At 40.3% G+C, this 19205-nt stretch overlaps 1 protein-coding gene across 1 annotated transcript; it reads right to left on the bottom strand.

Moving 5' to 3' along the window:
• Window positions 1-290: 290 nt before the first annotated feature.
• Window positions 291-4318, bottom strand: LOC131935063 (uncharacterized). Its single transcript, XM_059291348.1, has 2 exons — window positions 4285-4318; window positions 291-1240 (listed from the first exon to the last, which is right to left on the bottom strand). The coding sequence occupies exons 1-2, from the start codon at window positions 4316-4318 to the stop codon at window positions 291-293; spliced, it is 984 nt and encodes a 327-aa protein (XP_059147331.1).
• Window positions 4319-19205: the final 14887 nt, after the last annotated feature.

Below are 19205 nucleotides of genomic sequence, written 5' to 3'. Positions count from 1 at the left end.
AATAAACATTACACAAAAAAAAACCCAAGGAATAAAAATAGATAACAGGGTTTTAACTGAATTACTTTAAAACGCACTGAACCTGTGTGGACATTCGATAAGAATATCTATAAGTGTGTATGTGTGTTTGTGCTTGTGTGCGTGTGTTTGCTTGCATGTATTTGTGCGATATCTAAACTAATGTATGAACGTGTATGTTTATGTATTCCTTATATGGGACAGTCATAACATTCTAACAAATTGTATGCTGGGTACTTGTCGTCGACTGAGCAACTCCATTCAATTGCGCCTCACTTCCTTTTAACAGTAATAACAGCATCTCGTGTATTCCGGCCGTAGTTATAACCACTACAGCGGGCCGCCTTGTTCCGGCTGTAGTTATAACCACTACAGCGGGCCGCCTTGTTCCGGCTGTAGTTATAACCACTACAGCGGGCCGCCTTGTTCCGGCTGTAGTTATAACCACTACAGCGGGCCGCCTTGTTCCGGCTGTAGTTATAACCACTACAGCGGGCCGCCTTGTTCCGGCTGTAGTTATAACCACTACAGCGGGCCGCCTTGTTCCGGCTGTAGTTATAACCACTACAGCGGGCCGCCTTGTTCCGGCTGTAGTTATAACCACTACAGCGGGCCGCCTTGTTCCGGCTGTAGTTATAACCACTACAGCGGGCCGCCTTGTTCCGGCTGTAGTTATAACCACTACAGCGGGCCGCCTTGTTCCGGCTGTAGTTATAACCACTACAGCGGGCCGCCTTGTTCCGGCTGTAGTTATAACCACTACAGCGGGCCGCCTTGTTCCGGCTGTAGTTATAACCACTACAGCGGGCCGCCTTGTTCCGGCTGTAGTTATAACCACTACAGCGGGCCGCCTTGTTCCGGCTGTAGTTATAACCACTACAGCGGGCCGCCTTGTTCCGGCTGTAGTTATAACCACTACAGCGGGCCGCCTTGTTCCGGCTGTAGTTATAACCACTACAGCGGGCCGCCTTGTTCCGGCTGTAGTTATAACCACTACAGCGGGCCGCCTTGTTCCGGCTGTAGTTATAACCACTACAGCGGGCCGCCTTGTTCCGGCTGTAGTTATAACCACTACAGCGGGCCGCCTTGTTCCGGCTGTAGTTATAACCACTACAGCGGGCCGCCTTGTTCCGGCTGTAGTTATAACCACTACAGCGGGCCGCCTTGTTCCGGCTGTAGTTATAACCACTAGAGTGGGCCGCCTTGGACCACAGGCCGTGGTCTGTGTACACGACTTAGTTCAACAAGTAAACACTCCAGTACGACAACAAAAACACGAATATCAAACTACGACAAAACAAAACACTTTCTTCTCTTTGATATTTCGATAAAGCCGCTCGCTCTTTTCATGTGCATTGTGACAAAACTTTCAAATTATTTGAGTAATTTCGGTACATTAAATTTAAGCCATCAAAACAGTTTTTTATTGGGATGAACTTTTATCTTCTTGAACAAATTAACGTAATATTGATTGGATAGAAATATAAAAGATAAAACGAACTGAAACTTGAATAAAAAAGAAATTGACGAATATTCCAGAAAAGTAGCAACCAATCAAAAGGATGAGTACAGCCCACGTGACTAGATCAGCCGGTAATTTCTCGCGCCAGCTGGCCGGTGCCGGTCTCACTTCAACCGGCAGCCGGAGGTTGTCGGTCCGGTAAAGGAGGTGATCTTCGGCTTATGACTCAATTTACATGCCGATCACGTGACGGACAGGGCACGTGACCGCAGGAGTCGATGGCCATTGGTCAGCTGGTCAGCTTGAGTTTATCTTCTGTAAACATGGCGGGCGGGAGGGGAAATGAGGTGTCGTTCGGTTAATTAAGTTCACACATACATGCTCACAGAGATATACACACACGCACGCACACACACACACATAGTATGGGATATACTATATTTAAGGTTAATCGAGTTCACACACGCACACACAAGGATACATAGAGAGAGAGAGAGAGAGAAAAAAAAGAAATGGAGAGATTGCTGCTAAATTCAGGTAGTAGGTTGATCTATACGTTTCCCCAAAGTCGTAATCCTAATCCTAATCGTTACCACAGTTAGAGTCCAAGTGACCTCAGGCCCGTCCCCCCCCCCCCCCCATCTATACATCTCCCCCCCCCTTCCCCCCACACACACCATGCAAGAACTGTAATTAGAACGTCACGTGACCGAACCCTATCGATTTCCGGTTGTTTAGCTACCTTATCATCTCCACCGGCTGGGGCAGATAACGTGGGGGGGGGGGGGGGGAGAAGAATTGATCAGTGTCCTGGTCCTAGCTCTCGTATAGGTAGGACCAGGACGTCCACATTGACCAGTGGGTCAAACACATGTCATTTAATTGGTCTCATCTAAGACCTGATCACGTGGTTAACTTCCCATCCAGTTTGGCCCCACCTAGCGGCCATGTTTTAAACGTCAAATGTGGCACAGAATTACTTGGATATTGTCGCGGACGTCACAGAGAAGAGAAAAAATGTTCTACAACTTCAACAACAGGCAAGAGTGGTTTGGTGAGGCTTGCAGAACAATAGGGTGACGTGTCCAATCTTCTCTACAGCTGTTAGCTTCCGGGTCAACATTTGGGTGCACGCGATGGCCGGGGTCAAGGGTGAGGTGAAGATTTCGGTTAAGATTCCAGCAAATAGCCACAAATACTTAAATACTAACCTTAACTTGTAAGCGCATAAAGTTCATTAATCTACGAGACGAAGGTATTTAATCACTAATTAGTATTGATATTACTGCATTTAAAATATATCAACTTATTGTTTAGGAATATTTAAATACGTTTCTCATTTTCAATATTTAACTTATAATTAAACAATAATTCTTATTACCCTTGAAAACGACACAAAAATATAATTTCCTGCTGACGTCAAACACTGCCACGCCCCACTACGTCATCTATACCTCACACGTGAATACGAGTCATAAACTGACCGCTGCCAAGGGTCAGTCTTATAATGTCAGTGTTTCATTCTTAGACAACAATACTCCAAGTGCGTAGGCGCCAAAGTAATTAACATAATTAGCTGTAGTGGTAGCTATGACAACATACATAAATAACCCCAGCCGTTGGTGCTACAAATTTAACAAAGGTACTCCGGCGTTATGGTCAGCAGGCGACAACTAGAATCACCTTTAAATATTTACAAATTGTCCTTTATCTTTGATCTGTGTAGCGCGGTATCGATTGATGGTGTTGTTGTGTCCTTGTGTCGGATGGAGCGAAGGTTCATTGTGTACTACAATCTACAGTCTTTACACCAGGGGTTCTCATTTTGTCGGTCAAGGAACACACTGCTCGGGGGTCCCGTAATTTATTAGACATCCCTACGTTAACAAAAATATTTGGAAAAAAGTAAACTATTGTTTGTAGAGTTTAATGTTTGGGGTTTTATTAACGGGATCCCGGGTGTGTGGTTTTGATTGGCATAGGGGTCTAGGGAAAAGTAGTTTGAGAATCCTTTTCCTAAGCGAGCCGGGAGAATGAAAGAGCAAGCTCAAGAGAAATGAGACGGGTCTGCAATTGTTGGTTTGGTCGTCACACAATGGCGGCGGAGAACTGTGAGTGTGTATGTATGTATGTATGTGTATGTGTGTATGTATATATATGTGTGTGTGAGTGTGTGTATATATGTGCAAGAGTGTGTGCGAGTGTGTATGAATGTGTGTGTGAGTGTGTGTGTGTAGATAGTGTGACTGAGTGTGTGCATGTATATGTTGTATATGTATATGTATATGTATATGTATATATATATATATATGTATATATATGTATATATATATATATATATATATATATATATATATATATATATATATATATATATATATACATGTGTGTGTATATGTGCAAGAGTGTGTACGAGTGTGTGTATGCATGTACACACACTCGTACACACTCTTGAGAGTGTATATATATGTGTGTGTGTGTGTACATATTTGTGTGACTGAGTGTGTATGTGTGTATGTGTGTGTGTGTGTGTGTGACAAAACAAGGGTCAAAAACGTTGACAAAGACGGTTATTGTCTGTATGTTTGTATATCTATAAGTTTGTAAGTTTGTGTGTGTGTGTATGTCTGTATGTTTGAATATCTTTATGTCAGTACGCTTGTATGTCAGTATGTTTGTACGTATCTAAGTCAATAAGAATGTGTATGTGTTACCATATCTGTGCGACCATATATATGTATGTGTTTATATGTGTATGTGTATTATGTTAACACCAAACTATGAGAACAAAGACGAATACTCACCAAGGGCTACAACTCTGCTGTATATTCCTGACATGCGCAGTGAAATGGAAATGCTATGATCGCTTTAGGATCGAAAGTTCTTTCAGATGGTAAGCCGAGAGGACTTTGTTAGAAGTTATCGATTGCTATGTTCTTTTATCACATACTACTTTCTATACTTATCGATTACGTGAAAAGTAATCGATGACATTACTCGTGTTTATATTGATTTTAAAATATTTTAAAATAATTGTTAGAAACTAACAAGCAAAATTCAAAACTTAACAACAGAGAGCGTGATGGTGGGTGTGATGGTGGGGTAGGGGGTGGGGGTGGGGTGGTGGTGGGGGTGGGGTGGTGGTGGGGGTGGGGTGGTGGATTGATGGTGGGGTAGAGGTGGGGTGGGGTAGGGGTGGGGTAGGGGTGGGGTAGGGGTGGGGTGATGGTGGGGTAGGGTAGGGGTGGGGGTGGGAGTGGGATGGTGGTGGGGTAGCCGTGGTGATGGGTTAGGGTGGGTTGATGGTGGGTGTGATGGTGGGGTAGGGGGAGTGATAGGGCTAGTATGGTTAGTGTGAGGTTGTGGAAAGTTTGGTGTGGGTGTGAGGTTATGACGGTGGGGTGAGTAAGGGTGTGAGGGTAGAATGATGGTGAGTCAGAGGGTGGAGTTAGCATCAGACGGATTCTTATTAAAAAAAACTCAAATTATTTTAATCTTTACAAAAGATGAACGGAAAAAGCTTGTAAACACCGCTACTCATTAAGGAGCAGGTCTTTTGGCAGGGTCTTTTATCAGAGAGCAGGTCTTTTGGCAGGGTCTTTTATCAGAGAGCAGGTCTTTTGGCTGGGTATTTTATCATATAGCAGGTCTGTTTTAGTGGTCAGGTTTTCGCTTGATCTGACTCTACGATCACAGATACAAATGTAAAGGTTCTCTCCCATGTTACAGCCACATTAACATTTATTTTTGCCAGAGAGTGCGAGAGAAATAGCTTTGATTACAATAAAAGACTTTAACAAATAAAATCGTCGTTAGGCTACATGATTTTTTTGGACGGCATTTTGGGTAATGTACATTTTAAAATTCGACATATTGTTACATATTTAAAAATCGACATTTTGTTACATATTTAAAAATCGACATTTTGTTACATATTTAAAAATCGACTTTTTGTTTCATTAACTTTTTAAAAATCGTCTTCTGGTTTAAATAACGATCCAGAACTCAGCTCAGGCGGCTTGGGCTCCTGGTTTTTACCCCCCCCCCCCCCACCTCACCCCCTCACCAGCATCCCGCCCCCCCCCCCCTCCCCTCCAGACAGCCGACGGGAGTCACGTGTTACATAGTCCCACGTGCAGTGTCTGCCCTCCATCTAAAAGAAATAAAAACTTTCGGATGAAAACCCCAGACAGACATTGGACACAGCAGGCAGATAGAGTAACATTTAATGGCCAGATAAACTTGAGAGTGCGATGTTAGACTCGCCAGGTAAGCGTTGAGAAGCCAAATCAAAACCAAATCAAAATATCAAGTTGAATTTTATTGCCAATAACTTTTTTTTTTAAAAACGTGCGCTGACGAAAGGGTGAGTAAAGGATGGAAATTTTTTTACACTACTTGCAAATACGAGGCCCCCCCCCCCCCCCCACCTACCTAAATTATTAAAAATCATAATATTAAATCGACAAATTTAGTTCATTTGTCCAATCAAGTATTAAATAATTAAATTAAGAAATTATTCTGGGTTTAATTACACACACTTTTGTAAAATTAAAATAACTCATTAAAATTAAGCGTCACGGGAATTGTAATGTAGATGTTCATTATCTCAAATTTGACACGATATAAAATAGAGCCTGAACCAGTTTGACATTATGTTTAAGTAATTAACTAGCCGGTCAAGTTATAGCTAGACGGCTGCTATAAGTTTATATGAACGGATATAAAACTAAAACAGAGGATAAACTTCTGTTGGAATTTTTTTATGTTACGAAGGACCACATAAAAATTGACCATCAACTATATTTCATTGGTCAATTTTATGTCATGTAAATCTGTAATTTTTTTGTATTGGCTCGTCGCGAGCATACGTCATGACATACGTCTCGACGTACAGGTGTGTACAAGTGTGTTTATATATATATATATATATATATATATATATATATATATATATATATATATATATATATATATATATATATGTGTGTGTGTGTGTGTGTGTGTGTGTGTGTATGTCATTATGTGTGCGTGCGTGCGTGTGCATGTGCGTGTGTGTGTGTGTGTGAGTGCGTGTGTGTGGGTGTGTGTGTGTGCGTGTGTGTGTGTAAGGCCTTTTCACTCAGATTCGCCCCACCCTCTACCCTACATCCGCCCCTGAATGACCCCACGGGGAGTACTCCAGATGATTTTATGATATTTTAAAAAATCGCGTGCTGTTTGAGTAAAACTCAAGGTGGTTATAAAAAGTTGACTGTGATTTTTGTACCCGTTTCTTTCTTTTTTTTTTCAATGACTGATTTGATGCTTTTACAATTTTCGGCAACTAAAGAAAATTTGTAAAAAGACAAAAATATTTGTTTTCTCATTTACTCCTGGAAATGTAAACAAACATGCCCTGACAGTCTTTCCTTTGTCTTCAAAAGCTGACGTCAATCACAAACATTTCGCAGAAAAAGTTGAGCAAAAAGATGGGTTTACAGAGATAAAACTTACAATCTTTGGTGCATTACTTAAGTGTAACTTCAGGTCAAAATGTTGGGTTGATGTAAATATAGTAAAATATATTTTAGCAATAAAAAAAAATTATTTAGAGTTCATAGTATTTTCAAATTTTATAACATTGTGATTCAGTTTTTAAATTTATTTCTGAATTTATTTCAGATTAGAGTCTAGTTGTTAACTAGATTAATTGAAGATCGAACCTATATTTTATTTCGATTTTTAAAAGTTGAACTTTTTATTTCCCTTTCAATTGGACTTGGCTGTACTTTCGTTGAATCTGTTTACCAACTTTGTGTGTTGTTTTTCTCGCTAAAGAAGGCTGCTGTCTGCAGATGCGCGCGCATCCCCGGATATGGATAAGTCGCGAGACATCACGAGAGCTCAGAACCCACTCAGAGGCGGAAGTTATCCACTCGTCGTCTGCTCGTGCTGATTCCCAGAGTGTCAGCACTTTCTCACCTGTCCAGAGTGCCTGTCTGTCCTGGGTCCAGGTAAACTTGATAAAATCTTGCACGGGTCGTCAAAAGTAAATTTTATCGCTATATTCGGACGTGAGTTTTAATGTCATCAAGTAATCAAGTTATTCCATCTACAGATATGAGTTCCTTAATGTGACAAAACTCGGTGTTTGTTGTTCCAATAATTTATGATGAAAGTTTTTAAAGAAGCGAGATGGTGGAGAGTATTTCATAAACTGTTAGCGGCGTTCTGGGCGCTTGAAGCGAAATACACTAGCGAGGAGAGGTACGCACTATGTGAGGTGGGTGAGGAGAGGTACGCACTATGTGAGGTGGGTGAGGAGAGGTACGCACTATGTGAGGTGGGTGAAGAGAGGTATGCACTATATGAGGTGGGTGAGGAGAGGTACGCACTATGTGAGGTGGGTGAGGAGAGGTACGCACTATGTGAGGTGGGTGAAGAGAGGTATGCACTATATGAGGTGGGTGAGGAGAGGTACGCACTATGTGAGGTGGGTGAGGAGAGGTACGCTGGGCACCTCTAGCTATGGGCACCTCTAGCTGGGCACCTCTAGCTGGGCACCTCTAGCTGGGCACCTCTAGCTATGGGCACCTCTAGCTATGGGCACCTCTAGCTATGGGCACCTCTAGCTGGGCGCCTCTAGCTATGGGCACCTCTAGCTGGGCACCTCTAGCTATGGGCACCTCTAGCTATGGGCCCCTCTAGCTATGGGCCCCTCTAGCTATGGGCACCTCTAGCTATGGGCCCCTCTAGCTATGGGCCCCTCTAGCTGGGCGCCACTCTCTGTATCTAATCTCTCCTCTCCCCCCCCCCCCCCCCCCAACAAACCACCCTCGTGACATCACGGTCACGTGGGAAGAAAATTGCCACCATTTGAACAAGACATTCAGCTGAAGATGACACTCTATGTACACATAGAGGACTTCCCAACATCCGAGTTTCAAAGGTGAAGAACGCCCAAATGTCATAATGCTCATTAGTGACGACGTCTAAGCACCCCCACCAACACACACACACACTTAAGCTAGCAAATCATGACGTCATAAATCACTTATCCCCCAAAGGGAGGTAACGAACCCAAGTTATTACCGAGCAGCCAAAACAGCTAAATCAAAGAGTTGCTTCCCTTAACTTGGCTGGAGTATCGGGCCCTGAACTACTTTTTTCTTCATCTCTAGGAGACAAGTATGTCATTGGTCTAAACAGTCGTATGTTTATGTGGCAAGTTTAGTGTCGAGTATGTCATTGGTCTAAACAGTCATATGTTTATGTGGCAAGTTTAGTGTCAAGTATGTCATTGGTCTAAACAGTCGTATGTTTATGTGGCAAGTTTAGTGTCAAGTATGTCATTGGTCTAAACATCAAGTTTAGTGTCAAGTATGTCATTGGTCTAAACAGTCGTATGTTTATGTGGCAAGTTTAGTGTCAAGTATGTCATTGGTCTAAACATCAAGTTTAGTGTCAAGTATGTCATTGGTCTAAACATCAAGTTTAGTGTCAAGTATGTCATTGGTCTAAACATCAAGTTTAGTGTCAAGTATGTCATTGGTCTAAACATCAAGTTTAGTGTCAAGTATGTCATTGGTCTAAACATCAAGTTTAGTGTCAAGTATGTCATTGGTCTAAACATCAAGTTTAGTGTCAAGTATGTCATTGGTCTAAACATCAAGTTTAGTGTCAAGTATGTCATTGGTCTAAACATCAAGTTTAGTGTCGAGTATGTCATTGGTCTAAACAGTCATATGTCTATGTGGCAAGTTTAGTGTCAAGTATGTCATTGGTCTAAACAGTCATATGTTTATGTGGAAGTTTAGTGTCAAGTATGTCATTGGTCTAAACATCAAGTTTAGTGTCAAGTATGTCATTGGTCTAAACAGTCATATGTTTATGTGGCAAGTTTAGTGTCAAGTATGTCATTGGTCTGAACAGTCATATGTTTATGTGGCAAGTTTAGTGTCAAGTATGTCATTGGTCTGAACAGTCATATGTTTATGTGGCAAGTTTAGTGTCAAGTATGTCATTGGTCTAAACATCAAGTTTAGTGTCAAGTATGTCATTGGTCTAAACAGTCATATGTTTATGTGGAAGTTTAGTGTCAAGTATGTCATTGGTCTAAACAGTCGTATGTTTATGTGGAAGTTTAGTGTCAAGTATGTCATTGGTCTAAACAGTCGTATGTTTATGTGGCAAGTTTAGTGTCAAGTATGTCATTGGTCTAAACAGTCGTATGTTTATGTGGAAGTTTAGTGTCAAGTATGTCATTGGTCTAAACAGTCGTATGTTTATGTGGAAGTTTAGTGTCAAGTATGTCATTGGTCTAAACATCAAGTTTAGTGTCAAGTATGTCATTGGTCTAAACATCAAGTTTAGTGTCAAGTATGTCATTGGTCTAAACAGTCATATGTTTATGTGGAAGTTTAGTGTCAAGTATGTCATTGGTCTAAACAGTCGTATGTTTATGTGGCAAGTTTAGTGTCAAGTATGTCATTGGTCTAAACAGTCGTATGTTTATGTGGCAAGTTTAGTGTCAAGTATGTCATTGGTCTAAACAGTCGTATGTTTATGTGGCAAGTTTAGTGTCAAGTATGTCATTGGTCTAGTGACCTAGTCTAAACAGTCATATGTTTATGTGGCAAGTTTAGTGTCAAGTATGTCATTGGTCTAAACATCAAGTTTAGTGTCAAGTATGTCATTGGTCTAAACAGTCATATGTTTATGTGGCAAGTTTAGTGTCAAGTATGTCATTGGTCTAGTGACCTAGTCTAAACAGTCATATGTTTATGTGGCAAGTTTAGTGTCAAGTATGTCATTGGTCTAAACATCAAGTTTAGTGTCAAGTATGTCATTGGTCTAAACAGTCATATGTTTATGTGGCAAGTTTAGTGTCAAGTATGTCATTGGTCTAAACAGTCATATGTTTATGTGGAAGTTTAGTGTCAAGTATGTCATTGGTCTAAACAGTCGTATGTTTATGTGGCAAGTTTAGTGTCAAGTATGTCATTGGTCTAAACATCAAGTTTAGTGTCAAGTATGTCATTGGTCTAAACAGTCATATGTTTATGTGGCAAGTTTAGTGTCAAGTATGTCATTGGTCTAAACAGTCATATGTTTATGTGGCAAGTTTAGTGTCGAGTATGTCATTGGTCTAAACAGTCGTATGTTTATGTGGCAAGTTTAGTGTCAAGTATGTCATTGGTCTAAACAGTCGTATGTTTATGTGGCAAGTTTAGTGTCAAGTATGTCATTGGTCTAAACAGTCATATGTTTATGTGGCAAGTTTAGTGTCAAGTATGTCATTGGTCTAAACAGTCATATGTTTATGTGGCAAGTTTAGTGTCAAGTATGTCATTGGTCTAAACATCAAGTTTAGTGTCAAGTATGTCATTGGTCTAAACAGTCGTATGTTTATGTGGAAGTTTAGTGTCAAGTATGTCATTGGTCTAAACAGTCGTATGTTTATGTGGCAAGTTTAGTGTCGAGTATGTCATTGGTCTAAACAGTCGTATGTTTATGTGGCAAGTTTAGTGTCAAGTATGTCATTGGTCTAAACAGTCGTATGTTTATGTGGCAAGTTTAGTGTCGAGTATGTCATTGGTCTAAACAGTCGTATGTTTATGTGGCAAGTTTAGTGTCAAGTATGTCATTGGTCTAAACAGTCATATGTTTATGTGGCAAGTTTAGTGTCAAGTATGTCATTGGTCTAAACATCAAGTTTAGTGTCAAGTATGTCATTGGTCTAAACAGTCATATGTTTAGTGTCAAGTATGTCATTGGTCTAAACAGTCATATGTTTATGTGGCAAGTTTAGTGTCAAGTATGTCATTGGTCTAAACATCAAGTTTAGTGTCAAGTATGTCATTGGTCTAAACAGTCGTATGTTTATGTGGCAAGTTTAGTGTCAAGTATGTCATTGGTCTAAACAGTCATATGTTTATGTGGAAGTTTAGTGTCAAGTATGTCATTGGTCTAAACAGTCGTATGTTTATGTGGCAAGTTTAGTGTCAAGTATGTCATTGGTCTAAACAGTCGTATGTTTATGTGGCAAGTTTAGTGTCAAGTATGTCATTGGTCTAAACATCAAGTTTAGTGTCAAGTATGTCATTGGTCTAAACAGTCATATGTTTAGTGTCAAGTATGTCATTGGTCTAAACAGTCATATGTTTATGTGGAAGTTTAGTGTCAAGTATGTCATTGGTCTAAACAGTCGTATGTTTATGTGGAAGTTTAGTGTCAAGTATGTCATTGGTCTAAACAGTCATATGTTTATGTGGAAGTTTAGTGTCAAGTATGTCATTGGTCTAAACATCAAGTTTAGTGTCAAGTATGTCATTGGTCTAAACATCAAGTTTAGTGTCAAGTATGTCATTGGTCTAAACAGTCATATGTTTATGTGGCAAGTTTAGTGTCGAGTATGTCATTGGTCTAAACAGTCATATGTTTATGTGGAAGTTTAGTGTCAAGTATGTCATTGGTCTAAACAGTCGTATGTTTATGTGGCAAGTTTAGTGTCAAGTATGTCATTGGTCTAAACAGTCGTATGTTTATGTGGCAAGTTTAGTGTCAAGTATGTCATTGGTGTAAACATCAAGTTTGGTGTCAAGTATGTCATTGGTCTAAACATCAAGTTTATTGTCACTGGTCTAAACATCAAGTATAGTGTCACTGGTCTAAACATCAAGTTTAGTGTCAAGTGTTGCTCACACTATCACAATGTCCATTAATGTGCTGACAAATCTATACGGGGTCGGTGTGGTCGAGCCAGTACAGCTCATAATCACAAAACCGAGTTCGAACCCTCGGGCAGTTGAGGCCCGGTAGCTAGGGAAAGAAACCCACCCAGAATTCGAAACTTCAAATTTAAAAAAAGGTTATGGAAGAAAATCCAGAAATAGCCTATATGTCGCATAACAAGTTAACATGTAATACTTAACTGTGTTGAAGTAAATCCAGTCCAACATAACAATAGGGCTGGTAAGTAGGTCACCAACCAGTTCTATGGCTCATGCAGGTTTTATTGAGTCGTAGAACTGGTTGGTGACCTACTTATCAGCCCTATTAAGAGCGAAAACGTTTGAACTTTGACCAGAAGCATGTTGACCTCTGGCTACCTATGTAACGTAACTGACCATATTCAAGATTTGTGGCCATAAAAAAATGTTCTGTTAAAGTACATGAAAATGGCAGATCAGAGCTGACAGTCACTCTACTTATGTACAAGGGCGGCAAGTCGCGTACCGCACAGGGCGCCAATTGAATTGCGACGCCCCCGTGTTCCGTGTTTTGAATGTTCAAGACTCACCTTCGTGCACTTAACATTTTTTTTTTTTTTCTTCGCGTGCTGACTGCAAAGTTTATTAATAGATTTTGTCTGCGACCATCTATAATGGGAATCTCAGCAAATTAGAATATAAACAACCTCCCTTCCCACATCACGCAAGCTCCCCCACATCCATCCAACCCCACACCCACCATCCAACCTACCCCCATTCCATACATACCTCCCAACCCCCTCCCACTCCTTCCGACCCCCCCCCCCCCTTCCCGCCAGGAAAACAAATGTACCCATGGCTTCCCCTTCTATCCGCTCCAGTTCCCTGTGATAAGAGCGTTGATTACGTCCCCTCCTGTGTTACGCAATGAGACAAGGGGGATAACAACCATGGGCGGCCACTACATGGTAGTCCACTATAAAGTAACATAACTCTCGTGGTAAGAAAACACTTGGTACAAAAGTCAATCTACTGTGTAGGTTGTTGTACTGAAGGTTTTTATGTGAGTGGTGTAGTAGTGGGACTTCTATGTGTGTGTGGTGGTGGGACTTCTATGTGTGTGAAGTGGTGGGATTTATGTGTGTGTAGTGGTGTACTGGTGGGATTTATATAGGTGTATGTGTGGAGAAATGGTGTGATTTATATATGAAGTTGTATTGTATTTTAAGCCCCCTCACCTATCCGGTGTAATTACCAATCACCTTGTCGCTTTTCATCACGTGACCACAACATTTGACCAAAAACATGCTCAGTGGTTAAAAATACCCCAGATTAACTCTCTTGAAGTTGCCTTCTATTGCCAACAATTCGACTCTTTCTCTAACCCTATCTCAACCCTATCCCAACCCTATCTCAGACCCTTTCCAACCCTATCCCTCCCTATCCCAACCCTATCCTAACCCTATCCGAACCCTATCCCAACCCTATCCCAACCCTATTCCAACCCTATCCCAACGCAATTTCAACCCTATCCCAACCCTATCCGAACTCTCCGAACCCTATCCTAACCCTATCCCGACCTTATTCCAACCCTATCCCAACCCAATCCCAACCCTATCTCAACCCTAATCCAACCCTATCCCAACCCTATCGAACCCCTATCCGACCCCTACATCAACCCTATCCCAACCCTATTCCAACCCTATCCCAACCCTATCCTAACACTACCTCAACAATTACATTTAACCCTTTGTAGACCACGTTCACAGGCCGGTAAATTAGACAAATGTCCGGACTAAAGTCCGTATATATGACGTCATGTATAAAGCCAGATAACAAAAAAAAACCATTAACCATTTTGTGGCCGGAAAACTTTCTAAAGATTTAAGGATCCTCCAGCCCACACACCTCCCACACCCACCCCCACACCCCATCATTTCCACATTTTAAAAATATTTTAAATGTGGTAAAAAAATTTTTACAAAATACTTTTTCATCCCGGATATTTCATTTTTTTAGTTTCGTTTTGTCTTTTGTCTTCCCCCCCCCCCCCTAAATGCATTTAAGCCATTTTAAATCTGTGAGATCTATCATCTCAATTTCATCACTTTCATCAGTTTCACTAGTTTTAAGGTGCTTGAGCACGTTCCGTAGCCGGTTCCGGTTTCATTAACCGGCTTCTACACACCCACGCTTCTCACACACACATTTTATATATATATATATATATATATATATATATATATATATATATATATATATATATATATATATATATATATATATATATATATTATACCTATACGTGTACGTGTACGTACGTTCACCCGTAAACTCGGTCCCCTATAAGCACGTCAGTCAGACATTTATTAGATCGTACTCACGATCAACGAGCGTGGGAGCCTCGCACCGCCCTCGCCCCACCTCACACACCACCCTCACCCCCACCCCGTCCATCAAATAAAATGTGTGCCACACGACAGAAATAGCAAAAGTGAAACTGGATTTAGAAGCGCCACTCACAACTGTCTTTGAACCACCTGTCTTTTTATACATGTCGAGGATATCGGCTTGTCTAGCACCCCCCCCCCCCCCACTCTCCACACCCCAATCTCACCCTGCCCCTTTTCTACAGGTAGGGCTTACATACCTCCCCCCCCCCCCCCCCATATTTTCTTCCAATTTAAATCTAACGAGTCTCTAGCAGGCCCCGAGTACCATTCAATGAACCGAGGTCTAATCGGATTAAATTCCACCTCCCTTACCTCCCCTGTATGTCAAGACAAGAGTTATCGCACCTGGTAGTCCCATACACTTTGAACTTCCCCGTACGATGGTAACCAAACCTTAAACCTAACAGCTCGGAATCTCGGCGGTGTATCTTATTTTATCATCCCCTTTAGCGCCACCCTGGTGTGTCCGTGGGGGGGGGGGGGGGGGGGAGGGGCTTGTGACCATCAGCTGACCTTGACATTGAGACTGTTTATCTGAGGTCAGAGAACCAATCACTTCCTCCCCCGGAGAAACACGGCGATGTACTCAACATAACAGAATTCTGTTTCTCCTGGGAAACAGTAATCATATCGATACTTTGATTCGCCCAAGCCTATATCGATGCTCGAATTCGCTCTAGCCTGGAACGATACTTAGCCCAGATCTTAACTTTTAACTATCGTAAATTGGGTTAGAAAAAATTAACACAAATTAGGCAAGAAAAAAAACTTACTTCACCTGTAAGGTTTAAGATGTTGAATGTCAGATGTCATTTTTCATGTCATTTATAACTTGCCAATCTTGGACACAATGACTTGTAAATTAACATGCTGTCTGTAGACAGCTAACCATCAATTACAGTGCTCAGGACAAAAATCCAACATCAAATACACGCCGACAAGCAAATAGCCGACGTAGTATAAAGACCGACAGACAAAAACAAAACTAGAATATTGACTGACGGATAAAACATCGACAAAAAATACAGGCCGACAGACAAAAGCCTCAGTGGAATAAATACCGACGGTCATAAGACCGACACAGAAGACAAGCCGACAACCATTAGTTTGCAGACAATCCCACTACATACCACCATCCAATATTTAACGTCTATGATATACAAGGCTATAAATTGTTAGTTTCATTTCTGAAAAAATGTAACTGTTAAATGAATATTGGCAATACTTCAAAGTTCCTACCATTAGCAACAAAGGTGACATGGTTTCAAACTAAGTCTCTCTGAAATCTCCAACAGTAGGGTAAAGGTAGCGCGCGCGTACCTGTGTAAAATCTAGATCAGGTCATTAATCTATAATATGCATAATCTTAAGCTTGATTATTTTTTTAAACCATAAGCCCCAACTACCCAGCCATTACAGATGGGGGGGGGGGGGGGAGAGGGGGTCATCATGTAGCAAACGCATCTAAAATAAAAACTTCAAAACTTCAAAAACAAATTTCTGATAGGATTAATATGTCTTCGTCATTGGGTATCGATTCCTTATTAAAAATATCGCGATAAGGAATCGACAGCTAACTAGAGTTTAAACAGACATCCTGAAGCGATGCGTCTATTTTCGATTCTCAAATAAATAACCTAACATTAATTAACACTAATTACCGCCTCGATAATCCTCCGTTTGCTATTTCATCCTATAATTTGTATTTTACATCTCCCGTTCCTGATCAAATTCAATACCGTTTATCTTTAGCATCGGGAAATCCCGCTCAGCCCAGCACAAAGCGGTGCGGGCTAATTAGGTGCACTCGACGTGGCCCGCGGCCCGCTTCGGCGGATATTGCGGTTGATTCTTGTCACGTGGCTCCCTCTAGGTTCACAAAAAATAAAATAAACAACGGATGGATGATTTCTTATTTCGGCTGACGGTTGGTGAAATGGCACGCCAAATCATAACAGACCCAGAGCTGTTATGTTATACATCCAAAGACCTCCTAGACATATCAGATTATATATATATATATATATATATATATATATATATATATATATATATATATATATATATATATATATATATATATATATATATATATATATATATATATATATATATATATATATATATATATAAAATCATATATAGTGTATATATTATTATATCATATACATTGATATTGTATATAAGTAGCCTATATATATATATATATATATATATATATATATATATATATATATATATATATATATATATATATATATATATATATATATATATATATATATATATATATATATATATATATATATATATATATATATATATATATATATATATATATATATATATATATATATACACCACACCTCCAGGTTTGATCCAGTCTAACATAAACACGTCATATCTATTTACGTCATATTTCTAATCAACCCAGGTGCAGTATGACAATGAAAAATCTTCACACAGAACTTTCTTGTTAGTTTATGCCCAGGGCATATCCGGGGGGCATCACCCCGGGCATAGGTGGGCATGTTTATAATAGAACCAAACGCCGCGTCACACAGGGGGTGGGGTGAGATAAGCTGCTAGACACGGGTACCACGTGTTGCTGTCGTCACCTCGATGTTCGCGGCTCGAGGTAATTAACGTTTGAATAACGTGCACTCCTTTCCATGACGTCATCAGTTTCGGGGTCTGTCTTCATAAAGAAACCAGACTGTTCTGATATCTAGATTTGTTATTCGTTTATTAAATAATAAATCAATGCATCATCATCATCATCGTCATCTTTTCGCATTCGTAACAATTATACATGGGGCAGTTGAAGTAGAGTTAATGTGTTTCAGCTACCCTGGCATACAAAGGTATAGTGTTGTCAGCACTAGGCCAAGCCACCTTAGTTTCCCCAAAAGTGAGTCAGGTACCCATCAGAGCTGGGTGGATTGAAGGAAGTCCCACGGACTCCAGTCCGGGATTCGAACACGAGACTTTCATACCAGCAGTCGTAAGCTCTACCACCCGACCACGCCATCCCCACGTATCACTCAAACAATAAAACCAACTGTCAAAATTACCCCTTTGTCTGATGTATATCTTATACTTTTTACCTTCCAAACAAATATATTCATCAATTAGATCAATACTGAACAAAGTAATACTCACATCACGTAATCTAGTTTAAACATCTCAGATATCAAAAGTGAGCTAAGTCGATATCCCTGTAATAGTTGACTTGAACATTGTTCACATAGACAAAAAACATTTCAGTCCATTCCGTCTTCAGGGTAGCCGGACATATAAAGTTTCAAACTACAGTCGAACAACAGATATGTTTAACTGCGAAGTAATACAGCGGTACTACAAGAGATATTACATTTTATTTACATCACGGAGATGCTTACACAGCGTATTTACATTCAGTGAGTTTCACATGTGTTTTGATAAGTCTACGGAAGAAAATATCAGAAGAAAAGAACATCGCCGCTGTACAACCGACTTTAATGTCCAGGTATCGCTCATACATCCATCGCACTTTTCCTTAGGTATCGTACTCATTATCGTATTCAGTATCGTATTCATTATCGTATTCAGTATCGTATTCAGTATCGTATTCAGTATCGTATTCAGTATCGCTCTTTTATACCCCCTCCGATCTCCCCCCCCCCCCCCATTCACATTGAACACCCTGCTACCAGAAAATTCAACATTTATCACTCTCACACACACACACACCCTTTGAACATAAAATTCAACATGTATTACTCTCTCTCTGTCTCTCTCTCTCTCACACACACACACACACACACTCACACTCACACACACACATACACTGTGAACAGTAAATTCAACATTCCTCACACACACACACACACACACATACACTGTGAACAGTAAATTCAACATTCCTCACACACACAAACACACAGCCTGTGCCCATATATTTAAAATGTTTACGGCCCAAGAATATCCACAAACAACTACAACAATGACGTGTACATTTTTGTTGTATTTCCAAACCGGCAATTCTAATAGAAGAATGTGCAGACAAAATATGCACTGTTATTGTTAATTAAACACATTTGTTGACCAAATGTTCAGAGCAAAAACAATCAGCTGTTAAAAAACATTTTAGAAAGCAGAAACCTGAAAACTATTTGAAAGCTGGCGTTTACTTTGTTTAGATTTCGCTTTAACTGGTTTAACATAAGGAATGGATCATAATTAAGTCGGTTTAAATTTAGGGATAGGTCAAACTAACTTTAACTGTGTTTAACTTATCAAATTTCCTTTAACTGTGTTTAACTTATCAAATTACGTTTAGCTGTGTTTAACTTATCAAATTACGTTTAAATGGGTTTAGCATAAGGGGCAAATCAAATTAAACCGACGCTTAAAAAATGAATCAGAACGAGAGCATTTAGCTATACGAAACACGGCAAGTTTTTAAGCTCAGCTGAACGACCCGAGCAAAAAAAAAACAAGGGCAAAAAATGACCAGTTTATCCCAATCACTCACCGCTGGGGCACGTGCACATAGATGATTGATGAGCAGTCATTTCACGCGAGAGACTTCACATT

Source organism: Physella acuta, unplaced genomic scaffold (assembly GCF_028476545.2).
Source record: "Physella acuta isolate Inbredline_101_S28 unplaced genomic scaffold, ASM2847654v3 ptg000131l, whole genome shotgun sequence".
In the NCBI taxonomy this organism is placed as follows: Eukaryota; Metazoa; Mollusca; class Gastropoda; family Physidae; genus Physella; species Physella acuta.
The sequence above is the reverse complement of the archived record's forward strand: the minus strand, read 5'-3'. Positions and strand labels throughout refer to the sequence as shown.

Coding starts and splice junctions, on each gene's coding strand:
- LOC131935063 (XM_059291348.1), bottom strand. CDS start 4,318: ATGTCAGGAATATACAGCAGAGTTGTAGCCCTTG. Junction 1,241..4,284: donor CAGCAGAGTTGTAGCCCTTG/GTGAGTATTCGT, acceptor TCGTGTACACAG/ACCACGGCCTGTGGTCCAAG.